General features: G+C 46.3%; 1 protein-coding gene across 1 annotated transcript; it reads right to left on the bottom strand.

The window, feature by feature from the left end:
* Positions 1-3,265: 3,265 nt before the first annotated feature.
* LOC133661290 (uncharacterized) lies at positions 3,266-7,161 on the bottom strand. The gene is made up of 5 exons (XM_062064424.1): positions 7,097-7,161; positions 6,930-7,038; positions 6,627-6,812; positions 3,414-3,831; positions 3,266-3,294 (listed from the first exon to the last, which is right to left on the bottom strand). The coding sequence occupies exons 1-5, from the start codon at positions 7,159-7,161 to the stop codon at positions 3,266-3,268; spliced, it is 807 nt and encodes a 268-aa protein (XP_061920408.1).
* Between the last annotated feature and the right edge of the window lie 5,145 nt (positions 7,162-12,306).

Below are 12,306 nucleotides of genomic sequence, written 5' to 3' on the forward strand. Positions count from 1 at the left end.
CTTTATACATACATTTATATATACATGCTAGGGGTGTGCAACACTATCTTAAACGGGACTCCGGTATGAATTTCAATACACGGGTTACGATACGATTCACTAACAAGACTCTTTAAAACATTACAAACCGATGCAATCTGATGCAGATGTAAGCTGCATGGTGAAAAGAAAATTAAATGTATCATGTCAAAACAATGTCATGTGTTTATTTTTTGGTGGTTCCTGTATTAAGCAAAGAGTACAACTATCAATTTCAAGGCATTGCCATCCATAAACTTAAAGAAGATGTGAGAGTTAAAAAATGCAAATTATGATAAGAACTGTGAATACATTTTCTTCTGTTGATTACAACTGTATTGTATTAGATCTACTTCGTGATATGTTAAGAGTATCAAATTTGATCAAAAGACTGAAAGGTTGAGGAACGAACCAAATCTGACTGGCTCATTAACATGAACGATTTGTTTGTTTGAAGTGTGACAGTGATGAAACATTTACATCTCAATCAAGGCAGAAACAACGACAGCTTTGCATAGACTGTGTGTGGTCTCCTCTCTGCTCTAACTGGAATGGAATGGACTTCATTGTGATTGCACTTAAAAGTACAAGGAAACATGTTTTCAGGGACCGCCTGTGAAGAAAGGCTCACAGCAGCACCGCTTGTACGTTGAGGACATTGGAGTGTTACGCGCTTTCATGTCTCCAAACATCCCCAAAAACTTGTCGCTAATCACTTTTGAGAAAGAAAGTCACTAAGAGAAGTTGAAAAGATTCGAGCTTTAGCGAGAAAGTCGCCAAGTTGACAAAACTGCGCTGAAGTGTGTGTGAAAAATAAAGACGCAAAGACCCTCTAAGTTGCTTCTGGTTGCTTTACATTGCGTGGTGCCTTCCGTGGTTGGCTAGATTTAGGCACAAGAATTTATGGATTGTCTGCGATTGTTTTTTTCAGTAATAAATGTGAATTACTCAAACTACAGCGGGCAACAGGTTTATTATTATGAAAAAAACAATATAGAGTAGTGATTGGGGAAATATAAGCATGAGAAATGTCAAGTGTGGCGTGTAGCAAGGATGAAATTACTTTGGCAGCTTTGCCACAAGATATTTAGCACAATGAGCAGTGTAATCGATGTTGTGATTACCTCACAGAGTTATGGCAAGGTTGGAGCCGGAAGTCTTTCAAATCTGTGCCCTTTTCTTGCCAGTTGGTAGCTCTGCTAGCATTAGCATCCTGCGCTCCCTCATCGCCAGCTTGAGTGTCCGATGCTGTCACAACAGGTGAGTGCTCAGATTAGTCTTGTTCCCACAAGTTAAATGTTTTGTCGTCCCCTTCCAGATTGCGAAATGTTTTTAAGTTAAACGTAGATATATTACTGTTTGTATTGTTGTCTGTTGTAAATACGTTAATGCCATGCAGGAACATCACGGGCTTGAGGCAGGGAGTCAAAGTCATGGAGATACAGGAGCAAATTGAAAGGTTAAAACAGTGGATATTTTACAAGAGTTGAACAAAAAGTGGAAAATGGTGTTGCTTGCTTGTAGTAAGTGCAGTTCAGTGGCATTGTGAGACATTTTGACACACCCACAATTCATGGACACTTAAGTTATGTAAAACAAAACAAAGTTTTCAAGAAAAATGTTACAAAGACTTCCCTTTGCTTCATTATGATGCAGTATGTTGTGTATTGAGCTGTATGTTTTGTCTGCATGGTTACACCCAGTGACCACCAGGGGGAGTGCCAGGTGGGTTCATATATGTTGGGTTGGACTTCCGTTCGGTGTGTGGAAATAAAGCTGTCTAACGTCTACACCAGCTCCCGACTCGGCTCTCGTGATTACATAGATAAGGTGAAATATAAGTATGACTGTTAGTGTTACATACTAACAGTCAGTATACAATACAGTAGTATTGAAGAGAGTTTTGTGTTTTTAATGCAAGGCAATTACTAGGACAAACACTTTTTTCTGTTAATTAACAATTATTTAATGTTAAATAATTTAATGTGAATTAATCTGTTAATGTTATTGTGGGGCGGCCTGGCTCGGTTGGTGGAGTGGCCGTGTCAGCAACTTGAGGGTTCGAGGTTCGATCCCCACATCCACATCCTAGTCACTGCCGTTGTGTCCTTGGACAAGACAATTCACCCACCTGCTCCCAGCATACTTGCCAACCTTCTCAATTTTCCTGGGAGACTCCCGAATTTCAGTGCCCCTCCCGAAAATCTCCCGGGGCAACTATTCTCCCGATTTCCACCCGGACAACAATATTGGGGGCTTGCCTTGAAAGCACTGCCTATAGCGTCCTCTACAACCTGTCGTCACGTCCGCTTTTCATCAATACAAACAGCCATAATGTGGCCCAGCCACATAATATATGAGGCTTTTACACACACTTAAGTGAATGTAAGGCATACTTGATCAATAGCCATACAGGTCACACTGAGGGTAGCCGTATAAACAACTTTAAGACTGTTACAAATTTGCGCTACACTGTGAACCCACACCAAACAAGAATGACAAACGCATTTCGGGAGAACATCCGCACTGTAACACAACATAAACACAACAGAACAAATACCCAGAATCCCTTGCAGCACTAACTCTTCCGGGACGCTACAATATACCCCCGCTACCGCCAACCCCCCCATCTCCCGAATTCGGAGGTCTCAAGGTTGGCAAGTACGGCTCCCAGTGCCACCCACACTGGTTTAAAAGTAACTTAGATCATGGCTTTCACTATGTAAAGCGCTTTGAGTTACTAGAGAAAAGCGCTATGTAAATATAATTCACTTCACTTCTGTTAAATCAGAGCCCACATTTATTCATTTTCCTTTATTTAACCAGGTAAAAAAAACTCATTGCAAGAGTGACCTGGCCAAAAACAGGTTTCATAAACAAATACAACAACAAAACAGGAGCAGTCACACACCATAGTTAAAAGTACACATTACTTACTACATTAACATAAAACACATGCAATAGGTAAAAAAAATCAAATGTTTTAATAAAAACATGTTAAAAATAAGTACAGTGACCAATTGAAAGAGCTTCTCGATCCTTTGAAATTACCTGAAATTACCCTGTGACAGCACTGTGTCGCAGGGTTCTTTCCAGGACCGACAAACTGTGCCCAGGCGTGTTCACAAGTTATCAAGTGTTTTTATTTTTATTTTATTTCCAGTTCAAAAGTCTTTTCGTCATCCAGTTCCAAAAAGTCTTTCTCCTTCCCTGCTCTCTCTGGCTTTTCAGCTTCTCTCTGGCTTTTTCAGCCCCCCTCTGCGGTCACCAACGCTGCTAATAAAAGAGACAGGTGATCAGATAACAGGTTCCAGCTGAGATATCCACTCACCTGTCATCCGCTTCACAGCCGGCTCCTGCACATGCCCCGCCCACAGGCGACGCGTGGACCACGCCCCCTCCACATGCCTCCACCGCCAGTCTCAGGCTGGCAGTAGTCCGGCCGCGCCAACTCCCCCCGTAGAGGGCCGCGAGAGGAAGTCGGCCACGGCCATCCGAGCCCCCGGCCTGTGGACCACCTGGAAGTTGTAGGGTTGCACCGCGAGGTACCAACCGGGTGATCCTCGCGTTAGCATCCTTCATGCGGTGGAGCCACTGGAGCGGTTTGTGGTCCGAGCAGAGGGCGAAGGCGCGCCCCAACAGGTAGTACCGAAGGGCCCCGACCGCCCACCGGATGGCGAGGCACTCCCTCTCTACCGTGCTGTACCTCGCCTCCCGGTCCGAGAGTTTTCGGCTGATGTACAGGACGGGGCGGTCGATGCCCCCCACTCGCTGGGACAGCACCGCCCCCAGCCCCCTGCCCGACGCGTCCGCCTGCAGACAGAAGGGGATGGCAAAGTTAGGCATGCACAGTACCGGCTCCTCGCAGAGGGCTTTCTTTACCTCCTCAAACACCCGCTGGCACTGCACCGACCACTGGACCAGTTCTGGAGCACCTTTTTGGGTGAGGTCAGTCAGTGGGCTGGTCAGGTCCGCAAACCCAGGAATGAACCGGCTGTAATAGCCCGCCAGCCCCAAAAACCGCCTCACCTCTTTTTTTGTCTTGGGAGGTGGACAGGCTGCGATAGCCGCTGTCTTGTCCATCTGCGGCCGCACCTGTCCCCCCCCCAAGTGGTACCCCAGATACTGTACCTCCCTCCGGCCAACTGCGCACTTCGCCGGGTTGGCGGTGAGCCCCGCCCGCCTCAAGGACTCGAGCACCGCTCCCACCCGCCGCATATGTTCTTCCCAACTGCCACTCTGGATGATGACGTCATCCAAATAGGCCGCTGCGTATGCCGCGTGCGGGCGCAGCACTCGGTCCATGAGACGCTGGAACGTGGCGGGCGCACCGAACAAGCCAACTGGAAGTGTCACGAATTGGTATAAACCTTCCGGAGTGGAGAAGGCCGTTTTTTCCCGGGCCTCTGGTGACAAGGGAATCTGCCAGTAGCCCTTGGTTAAATCCAGCGTCGTGAAAAAACGAGCCGTGCCTAGCCGATCCAGGAGCTCGTCGACCCGAGGCATTGGGTATGCGTCGAACCGTGACACCTCATTCACCTTGCGGTAATCGACACAGAAGCGCACAGACCCATCCTTCTTCCCTACCAGAACGATGGGGCTGCACCACGCACTGTGTGACTCTTCTATTACACCCAACTCCAGCATGGATTGTAATTCTTCCCGAACCACTTTGCGTTTGTGTTCGGGGAGCCTGTATGGCCGAGATCGCACCGTAACACCCGGGCTGGTCTCAATATGATGTTGAATGAGGCTCGTGCGGCTGGGCCGAGAGGAGAACACATCAGAAAAGCGTCGCTACAGCTTAGCAACATCCGCTTTCTGCGCTAACGTGAGCTGGTCGTCACAGGGCAGACGGGGGGGCGGGGCCGAGCGCGGGACCTCTGGCCCCAACTCCTCCTCCTCCCTCACTACCGTCACCATGGAAACGGGCTCCGCCTCCCTCCATGCCTTCAGCAGGTTCAGATGGTAAATTTGTGTGCCTCCGCCCCGGTCCGAGCGCCGAACCTCGTAGTCCACATCACCTACTTGCCGTGTGACCTCAAAAGGACCTTGCCAGCGCGCAAGTAATTTGGAGCTGGAAGTTGGGAGAAATACAAGCACTTTTTCTCCCGGTGAAAATTTTCTTAGCCGAGTCCCCCTGTTATACGTGCGCTGCTGACGTTCCTGGGCATGGAGCAAATTCTCGCGTGACAAGTGCCCCACCGTGTGGAGTTTTGCTCGCATGTCCATGACGTACTGGATTTCGTTTTTGCTGGAGCTTGGACCTTCCTCCCAGCTTTCCTTAATTATGTCCAGCACTCCGTGCGGCCTCCTGCCGTATAATAACTCAAAGGGTGTAAAGCCGAGGGAGGCCTGAGGTACCTCCCGCATCGCAAACATTAGGGGCTCCAGCCATTTATCCCAATTTGGTTTGTCCTTGTGCGTAAATTTACGGATCATGGTTTTCAGCGTCTTGTTTAACCGCTCCACCAACCCGTCTGTTTGTGGGTGGTATACACTTGTGCGGATCGCTTTAACTCCCAGTAATCCGTATAGTTCCTTTATTGTGCGCGACATAAAGGACGTGCCCTGGTCAGTCAGAATCTCTTTCGGGATTCCGACTCGGGAGATGACCTGAAACAGCGCTTGCGCCACGCTCTTGGCGGAGATCGAGCGCAGGGGCACTGCTTCGGGATAGCGCGTTGCGTAATCCACCAGGACTAACACAAAGCGGTATCCCCGTGTGCTCGGGTGAAATGGTCCGATGAGGTCCATTCCAATTCTCTCGAATGGGACCTCCATAAGCGGCAATGGGCGCAAGGTCGCCTTCGGGATGGCCGCTGGATTCACCAGCTGGCAGTCCGGGCAGGCAGCGCACCAGCGGCGCACGTCTGCCTGAATGCCCGGCCAATAGAATCGGACCATGACCCGATTGAGTGTTTTGTCGTACCCCATGTGGCCAGCCATGGGATTGAAATGCGCCGCCTGGAAAACCATTTCCCGGCGGCGTTTTGGCACCAACAACTGGGTGGATTCTTCTCCGGTTTGAGTGTCACGGGTCACTCGGTATAACCTTCCCCTAATAATCGAAAAGTGGGGGAATACCCGCGCTTTTCCCGGGCGCACCAGCTGACCGTCGATGTAATCCACCTGGTCCCAGGCCACGCGCAAGGTTTCATCACGGGACTGCTCGAGGGGAAATCCTCCGTAGGGTGCCAATGGGCCCCCGGGGGGACCTCCCGCGAAGTCCCCGCCGGTTCCCGCTCAGCAGTGTCGGATGAACCCGCGTCGCCACTGAGAACCGCGCGGATACTCCCCTTTCCTATGCCCCGTGAACGCATCCCCACACATTGTGTCACTAGAAGATGAAATCCCGGCCAATTTGTCCCTAATATTATGGGATGCGTAAGGTGCGTGCTTACCGCAACCTTGACACTATGCTTTTGTCCCTGATACCAAATTACAACTGGCACAATGGGATACGTGTGCACATCCCCATGAATACACCTTATTTTCCCCCGTGTCGCATGCCTCAGTGCCCCGGGTCGAACCAGGTTTTGGTGGATCATGGACTGTCTACAGCCCGAATCCACCATTGCCCGATATGTACTCCCTTGTACCCTTACCGGGACACAGTACGTCTCCCCTGGATCGGTGGCGTGTGCTGGGGGACCGACAACCCGCATCACCTGTCCCACTTCCATCAGGGAGCAATCTCGCCTCACGTGACCCGGCTGTCCGCACCCCCAGCACACCGGCCCTGGTGTTCGAGGTGCCGTCTGCGGGGGAAGCCTGTCAGCAGCGCCGGTACCCTGCAACGAAGGAGCATAGGGAATGTTATAACCCCTCAAACCCCCCCTTGATATTGCTGTTGGCTGGAATGGGTGTGGTGTGATGTGGTGCGAGGTGGCCATGTCCGGGCCAGGAACCTGCTCGTGGGTCCAGGTCGCTCCCTCCGGTTGCGCAAGTCGTCTCCACTGGGCTGGGACGGTGGTACCGCACCCATGCTGCCGTCCTGGAGGGGATTGCGTCGAGGAACTGCTCCAGGAGGATACGCTCAAACATCCGGCTCTCCTCCAGCTGTGGTTCGAGCCACCGTGTGGCCACGTCTCGAAGCTGCTGCGCCAGCGCAAACGGGCGGTCCTCGGGCCCCAGTCGCATTGCGCGGAACCGGCGTCGGTGGTCCTCCGGGTGATTCCCGACCCGGTCTAATATTGCGCGACGGAGGTTGGGGAGGGGACCCGGGCTTCCGCTGGGAGACTATGTGCCGCCCGCTGCGCCTCCCCCGCCAGGAGCGGCAGCAGCTTTACACCCCACTCGGTCTCTGGCCATTCGCACGCTGTTGCCGTGGCCTCGAAGAGGTCGAGGAACACCAGTGGGTCTTCGCCTTCCGTCATCCGTTGCATGGCAGCTGTTTTCCCCGCCTTTGCGGCTCCTCCCGCCTGGCTCACCAGCGCCTGCAGGATCTGGGTCTGCTGGCGGCCCGCCTCCATCTGCTGCTGGCTGGCCGCTGACACCTCCGCCAACACTCTTCCGAGCGCTTCCAGGGGGGTTGGGGCTGACATTTCTTGCTCGGTCCTTCCTATATTGGGCGCCAAATGTGGGGCACTGTGTCGCAGGGTTCTTTCCAGGACCGACAAACTGTGCCCAGGCGTGTTCACAAGTTATCAAGTGTTTTTATTTTTATTTTATTTCCAGTTCAAAAGTCTTTTCGTCATCCAGTTCCAAAAAGTCTTTCTCCTTCCCTGCTCTCTCTGGCTTTTCAGCTTCTCTCTGGCTTTTTCAGCCCCCCTCTGCGGTCACCAACGCTGCTAATAAAAGAGACAGGTGATCAGATAACTCGTTCCAGCTGAGATATCCACTCACCTGTCATCCACTTCACAGCCGGCTCCTGCACATGCGACGTGTGGACCACGCCCCCTCCACATACCCCAAAGTGATCAATTCAGATCATTTTGTAATTCATTCTATGACCATGAAGCAGCAAATCTGAAGGCTTTTTAACCGATACTTTTGTTGGCTCTAGGAACAAACATTATAATTATGTCCTGCGACCTTAAACTGTATCGACTGGATTCTCTACACATAAAAGAACATAAATAAGGGGGAACTAGACCAAAAAGGGATTTATATATAAAAACCATCCATCGAGAAAATCTGCGGACTGACAAAGATGGACAGTTTGCTTTTGCAAAGAAAGTGCAATGGTATACAAGGTTGCCACAAGCAGTAATAAAACATAAGGCACAGTGATATTATAGTGGATTGTCCGAAGCTTAAACAGGCAACAAAAGTAGTTTAGTACAACAAATTTATTTACCCATTATCAGAAGTGCAGGTTGAATTGAGTTGGCCGTGCAGACAGACCACATGTCACTCCGGAGCAAACAAGACACACACAAGCCAAAATCACTGTCGAGTTCCGGTCTTCTGCCATTTTTTATATGTCTTTTGTGCGTCATTGTTTGTTATCTAAATGCGTCAATGTCTTGTTGTTTTTCCTATCTGTCTCTTGTGCGTCATTGTTTGTTATCTAAATGCGTCAATGTCTTGTTGTTTTTCCTATCTGTTCCATAACAACTCGAATCCTTTAGACAGTCAACACATTCTGTAGACAGGTTGGCACGACTTAATATTCACTTTTGTCCCACCACTGGTCCATTCAATGGCACAAAATACAAGAGAATTGAAAATGAGCGGACATTCTTAAAAGACAAGAAATATAGGTCAAAAGGTCAGAAATTCTACTACATACCCGCCTTCCAGGGTCTTAAGACCCTGGACCAAAACAATTTCTGATATAGACCACTAACTTAAATCTCTACCGCAGATAGAGGCAAAAACCTCAATGTTTCTATACGAGGCAAAAATTCCGTCTATGACCCTCCTTCAGAGCGATCACTGTTACCAGCCTGCAGTAAAATCATCTCACAGAACACAATTAGTGGCCTACCCTTTGATTTAGTAAAGGAATAACAAATACTTTGATCATGAACATCATTGAACATAAATAGATGAATGTATATAGACTACTTTCCATCTGTAGTCCCTGGCTACCTAAATTAAGGGGATCCACAAATCACGCAATAAAATTATGACACTAATTAATCATAATAAATATATACATTCATAATAATCAATAATTAATCAAAAATAATCATACTGTAGCATGTAGTCAATTATAAGAAAAGTCACCAAATGCCCCTTCATGGACACATACTTACCATATAATACAACCACACCTTATTTACATAATCACACAAAGACCATACATGCTCTTGTTCACATCTGTCATCATTCGTAAAAACAACCAAGATTTTAACAGCCATACCTCACAATTTACAACAAAAATGCTCTCATGGATAAATATAATACTCATTAAATTGATGTGTCAACATAATGCCCCTCTTAGTGACCGTGTGAGCAGCCTTGATTGCTCCAAAGCCACCTTTTAACTTCAAATGTTCTATTCCTTTTGTTATAAAGTGGAGAAGGCTAATTGGTCTGTACATGTTCTGGTCTTCTTTATTTCCTGCTTTATGGATTTAATTATAGTAGCAGTTTCTCGACGTGGTAGGGAAAGTGTTTTCCGTTATTGATTTATTTATCAATCGTTGTTATACGAGCAATAATACAATCCTTATATGTTTTTAGGAAGATAGTGTCCAACCCATATATATATATCTCTAGATCGTGAGTCTGATAATGCAGTGAAGATTTTGTTTAACTTTGTTTCATTTGTTAATTCTAAAATTAGTCCATCCTGAATAAATGACAATTATTTGCACTGATTTTGAGGGATTTTTTATTCAGGGTTTGTACAGACTGGATGAAATGTTCATTAAAATTATTACTTATGTCCAGACTGTCTGCGATAGTAGCGCCATTGATATTTAATGTTATAGTGTTGTTTCTTGTTTGCTCTCTTTCCGTAAGTTTGTATCTGGTTTTCCATAACTTTCTAATGTTCCCTTTTGCAGCTTTGATTAATTCTAAGTGAAAGTCAGCCTTAGACTTCCGCCTAAACATTGTAACTTTGTTCCTCCAAACTTTTAAAATCATACGATCTGTATTTAGACCTGTTATAATTGCTCTTATGAGAGCTGAGTCCTCATGTCTTTATTAGAATCCAATGGTATTTTTATTTTAGCACTCTTCTTTCTGGTTTTGTATTCGTGTATTTACAGATGTTCTCTTTGCTTTTTGTCATCCAATCGTAATTCTAGTAGAGCTGCTTATCATTTGTATCATGTAGAAGCCGTTTATAATATCCTTAAGTTTCTTTCTACGTGTTTTATTTAACCAGTCCAGATTAACGTCCCCCATGACGTTACTTCTTTCACACTATGCTGTTTGAGGATGTCTGAAAATGAATCAAGAAAAATGTCTTTAGCTGTGGTCGGTCGGTATACTACAATTACCTTGAAATACATTTCTGAGGAAAATGTAATTTTAATTTCAACATACTCAAATTGATCTACTTTTAATGTTTTCCCTTTCATAAATCATAATTCCTCCCCCCTTTGTCACTCGATCTGTCTTTTCTGTAATCTTGTCCCCCGGGACATTAATTAGAACGAAAGTTGTTGTGGGTTTTAACCATGTCTCTGATAGACAAGGTAATCCGGATTAGAGTCTGACAGTAACTGCTGGATTTGTTCAGTATGTTTCCTGTGGTAGAAAGTTTAATAATGCAGACACGTTTGTTACTGAATACTTTCTACAGACTTCTGTCTCTCATGCGACTTTGTGTATGTAATAAGCAACTATAATTTTTTGATATGCTTAAATTTTATTTTAGCTCAGCTGTTGTGTAGCTGCTAGCTCTTTGTAGCCTACAGCAGGAATGTCCAAATTGCAACCAATAGCTATGTTTTTAACAGACAACCGAAATAATTGAAAATGTGGTATTTGCGTATCGGTTCAATCAGCGCCAGCTACGCCCTGTTTTATCATTTGACCTAAATTTTTGGTTTCGTAGGCAGGACAGAGAGCACAGGAACAATGTGGGTCATTAGTTGTCCATCTTATACCATTCTAATTGTTGTAAGGATAGTTCACATGAGCGGCCATACCTTGAGTCCCACCATATATAAGAATCAAAAGGCTCCTATTATGAGTCGTCTAATTGGTGATCATACACTTTGGCGGTTTGGGTGGCAGGACACACGGACGCACCTCAGTCAGCAAGTGCTAGGACAGTTGGAGCAGTCCCCGTCTTCCACTCGTTCCTGGGAGGCGTCCCCAGTAGTTGTCAGCTGATGTCGTGCTGTCAGGCAACATCAGGAAGTTCCTTCTGTGCGGTATTGAATTGTCAGGGCACAGTTCGTAAGCAGGTCATTACAAGGTGTGTGCAGGTTGACCACAAAGGAATGCTTCAAAGATTGTGTTGAACATTGTCCGTTGACACTTATGTCCAGCAGGGGTCTGTTTGTATCCTGCTGTTCGTCCTGCTGTCACACCTGTATTTTTTGTGAGCATGTTCTGGCTACAACTTTGGAGCTTGTCTTGTTCAGATTGGCAGTTCCCCGGCTGCACATCCTTTCCACCCTCGCTTGACCTAGCACAACCGTGGCTACCACCCAAGTCCGTCTGTATGGTTTTACGTTTTGTTGAGGTTTTTTTTTTTCCTCCAGAATTTGGAACTCAAAACATTTACACCCATCGTTTTCATATCCTCTCGGTTAGTTCAATTTTGCATATCACGTTTTAAAATTACAGTCTTAACTATCCCATTAATTGCTAATCAAAAACCTTAATTCAAAGATTATACGTACTACTTCATGTGTATTTAAGTACCCTTTTAATTCACTTAAAGATTATCTATAAATTAATTTAAACTATCATTTGTCTATCAGTAGGCGCGAGCAAGCTGTCATGCTTGCACTCTGACCTCCCGCTGTACGTGATATTCTCCAAAACAAAAGAATGTTTTTATTCACGTTTCTCCTTATCTTTCAGCTAAATCTTTTAATCTTTTAACTTTTAACGTCCGCACTGTGTTTATTCTTATTGTCTGCATTTTAATTTTGCTTTTATTTTCTTTCATTTCACTTTGTTGCATGAAAAACGCCACACAAACAAAGCTGCATATCCTTGCCTTGCCCGTCTCCGACTGGTTATCCAACCTAGTCATAACAAACACACAAGGCCATGATCTAGGCGCCAGCCCTAATCACACTTCTCCTCTTTTTTAACACCCTACATATCGGCCCTTATTCTAATTATTAATGTAGGCTGTTATTTGTAATTATTATTCAACACTATTCACAGCAAACAGTTGTAAAGTTATAGTTATTCGCATTA

Source organism: Entelurus aequoreus, linkage group LG12 (genome assembly GCF_033978785.1).
Source record: "Entelurus aequoreus isolate RoL-2023_Sb linkage group LG12, RoL_Eaeq_v1.1, whole genome shotgun sequence".
Classification (NCBI taxonomy): Eukaryota; Metazoa; Chordata; class Actinopteri; order Syngnathiformes; family Syngnathidae; genus Entelurus; species Entelurus aequoreus.

Excerpts from the sequence above, each read along its gene's own strand:
- LOC133661290 (XM_062064424.1), bottom strand. The coding sequence starts at position 7,161 with ATGCGACTGGGGCCCGAGGACCGCCCGTTTGCGCTGGCGCAGCAGCTT. Across the intron at positions 7,039-7,096 it reads CTTCGAGACGTGGCCACACG|TTCCTCGACGCAATCCCCTC; the intron begins GTGGCTCGAACC and ends CTCCTGGAGCAG. Across the intron at positions 3,295-3,413 it reads GGTGGAGGCATGTGGAGGGG|CAGCGTTGGTGACCGCAGAG; the intron begins GCGTGGTCCACG and ends CTCTTTTATTAG.